The 3,025-nt window shown below is 46.6% G+C and overlaps 1 protein-coding gene across 1 annotated transcript; it reads right to left on the bottom strand.

The window, feature by feature from the left end:
• Nucleotides 1-1,213: 1,213 nt before the first annotated feature.
• Nucleotides 1,214-2,821, bottom strand: LOC119787665. Its single transcript, XM_038291647.1, has 2 exons — nt 1,526-2,821; nt 1,214-1,242 (listed from the first exon to the last, which is right to left on the bottom strand). Exons 1-2 carry the CDS (start codon nt 2,772-2,774, stop codon nt 1,214-1,216), a joined length of 1,278 nt encoding a protein of 425 aa, XP_038147575.1. The 5' UTR covers nt 2,775-2,821.
• Between the last annotated feature and the right edge of the window lie 204 nt (nt 2,822-3,025).

Raw genomic sequence — 3,025 nt, 5'->3', positions numbered from 1 at the left:
TTTCTGAAGTCGATACATATACGCAGTGACCCATCCTTCTTAAAGGTAATGACAACTGGGCTGCACCATTCTGAATTAGAAGGCTCAATCACTCCAAGTTTTAACATTTCTTTTATTTCAAGTTGCAATTTTCCCACCAGTTGCTGGGGAACCCTGTAAGGGCACTGGCGAACCGGTGTTTTATCCTTCAGCCTGATGTCATGTTGAGCCAGGGTGGTTTTGCCTGGAATGGGTGAAAAAAGAGAGGAAACTTCTTTAAACACACCTTGGAGCTGTATGACTTGTTCTGCTTGCAGATGTGCCAGTTTAGGAGGAGCAGTTGTCATCAGACCTTCTGGATCGGTGTCCTCATCGTCCTCTAGGTCAACTTTATGGACCATCAGAACTTTGGTACTGTGGTGAAATGGGGACTCCTTCCATTCTTTCAATAAGTTGACATGGTAAGTCTGGTGATTCTTTTTCTTGTCTGGATGGTGTACCTCATAGGTAACAGGACCCATCTTCCGGCTGATTGTGTATGGTCCCTGCCACCTTGCTAGAAGTTTATTGCTGGAGGTAGGAAGAAGCAACAAAACCTTCTGCCCAGGTTGGAACTCACGATGACGGGCATACTTGTCATACCAAGCCTTTTGGTTCTTCTGTGCCTCCCGTAAGTTGAGTCCTGCTTCTTCCTGGTACCTGGAAAGTCGTTCCCGCATCTCCAGCACAAACTGGACAATCCCTTTATTGTCTTCACCTGCAGATGGTGACTCCCAGCCTTTTCGGAGCAAATCCAAAGGCCCCTGGACATCCCAGCCATACAGCAATTCGAAGGGTGAGAAGCCAGTTGATGCCTGGGGAACCTCTCTGTAAGCAAACAGAAGGTAAGGCAGCCACCGGTCCCAGTCCTTACCAGTGTCATCCACAAACTTCTGGAGCATCCTTTTTAATGTTTGATTAAATCTTTCAACAAGACCATCAGTTTGTGGGTGATATGGTGTGGTTTTTATTGGAGAAATACCAAGCTGTTTGTAAAACAGTTGCATAAGCTTGGAGGTAAAGTTTGTACCTTGGTCGGTTATGATTTCATCTGGGATCCCAACCCTAGAAAACAGCTGCATTAAAGCCCGCAGAACCATGGGAGCAGAGATGGTACGAAGTGGAAAAGCCTCAGGAAACCGCGTAGCATAATCCAACACAACCAAGATGTACTGATGGCCGCTGCTGCTTTTTATTAGTGGGCCCACAATGTCCATGGCAATCCTGCGAAATGGTGTAGAAATGACAGGCAGGGGTTGAAGAAATGCCCTATCAGCTTTGTGGGTGGCACATGTTTTTTGACATACCGGGCAGGTGGCGCAATAAGTCTGAATATCGGTGTACATTGTTGGCCAGTAAAAGCGCGCACCTGCACGTAGATATGTTTTATGGCGACCCAGATGTCCCGCCCATGGCAATGTGTGTGCCAAATACATAATGAGAGGTCTACATCTAGCGGGGATTACCAAACGTTTGTGCTTATTTTCAATGTTATGCAACACATCACGTTCAACAACATACCTTGGTTCAACCACACAATTTCCAGTTTTTTCTTTTTGAGCCTTAAGGAATAGTGGTTTCAAACTCTCATCCTCTTGTTGTAACAGAGAAATGTTTTCTGGTATGTCCCACAATGCATCTATCTGATCAGGTTCTTTTAACCTTAGCTTTTTTTCAAAACGCCGTTGGCTTCGAGTTTTTCTTGGCCCTTTTGTGCCACCCTCACATAAACTACTGTCTAGGTCTGGTAATGGTTGGACACCGGCCTTTACTTGGGCTCTGGTGACCACCGGACAAGAGATTTTAACATTTACTTGGGTATTGCCCTCCTTATCAAAATCCATCTGATTGGACTGCTTTTCCTTCAACAAGTCAAAAAGCACTGGTAAATCCCGACCGAAAATTACATCTACTGGCAAGTTTTCAGTAACACCAAATGTCAACAGATATGGTTGTTCATCAATAACAACTGTTAAGTCTGCTTTTGGGTATGTATGTTTGTCACCATGGACACACAAAATGTCCCCTTTTCTTCCATAATCTGTCTGGCCCACTGGTACCAGACTCTGCTTTATGAGCGAGATGAAACTTCCAGTGTCCAAAAGAGCAGTCACATTTTGTCCATTAACAGTTATTTGTTGATAGTGTCTGCCAATATTTTCAGTCCCAACAATCCCCTCTTCAAGCCGGGGTGGATAACAGGCCCCGCTGACCTTAGCTTTGCGCACTGGACACACAGAAGCTTTGTGGCCCGGTTGTTGGCAATAATAACAAACAAGGTTCTTACCCAGCTGGTGGTGGTCTGGTTCCCTGGAGAAGTTACCTGGAAAGTCCCGGTTGCTTCGTTCTATTGTAGCTTTCAGTTGGACCGGCTGCGCTGTAACCCTGCGGTTCCTGTTGATGAAGTTTGAACCGCCGCCTCCCTTGCGGGCATTCAGGAACTGTGTCGCCAGTTTTGCTGCATGCTGTCCATCTTTCGGCTCGTGTTCCTTCACCCATGTCCTCATCTCAGGCGGTAGAACTCGCAGGAACTGCTCCAGAATGATGGCCTCTCCAATCTGCTCCTTAGTGTGCTGTGTAGGTCGAATCCAGCGTCGGAAAAGCCCCTTCAGTCGGGAGTAGGTTTCTGCCGGGCTTTCATCAGGTGGAACCACAGTTGACCGGAACCGCTGCCTGTAGGTCTCTGGAGATATGTCAAATTTTGCCAATAATGCTGCTTTCAGTTCATTATAGCAGTGGGCCCTGTCTTCATCCATTGCTGTGTAGGCTGCTAACGCCTTACCAGAAAGCAATGGAACAAGTCGGCATGCCCATTCTGTCTCTGGCCATTTCCAGGTTTTGGCAATACGTTCAAACCGCATTAAATAGTCCTCTATATCCTCACCAGCTGCGTATGGGAGCATCTTTGGATCCGAATGACCCTCCCAAAGAAACCTTTGTCTTGACCGACTATTTCTGGACTCAATTGGGGTTGAAGAAGAGGAGGAGGAGGATGATGATGATGAGC

This window comes from Cyprinodon tularosa, unplaced genomic scaffold, assembly GCF_016077235.1.
Source record: "Cyprinodon tularosa strain WSP-4 unplaced genomic scaffold, ASM1607723v1 ctg30, whole genome shotgun sequence".
NCBI classification, from domain to species: domain Eukaryota; kingdom Metazoa; phylum Chordata; class Actinopteri; order Cyprinodontiformes; family Cyprinodontidae; genus Cyprinodon; species Cyprinodon tularosa.
This window is presented reverse-complemented; position numbering and strand designations above follow the sequence as displayed.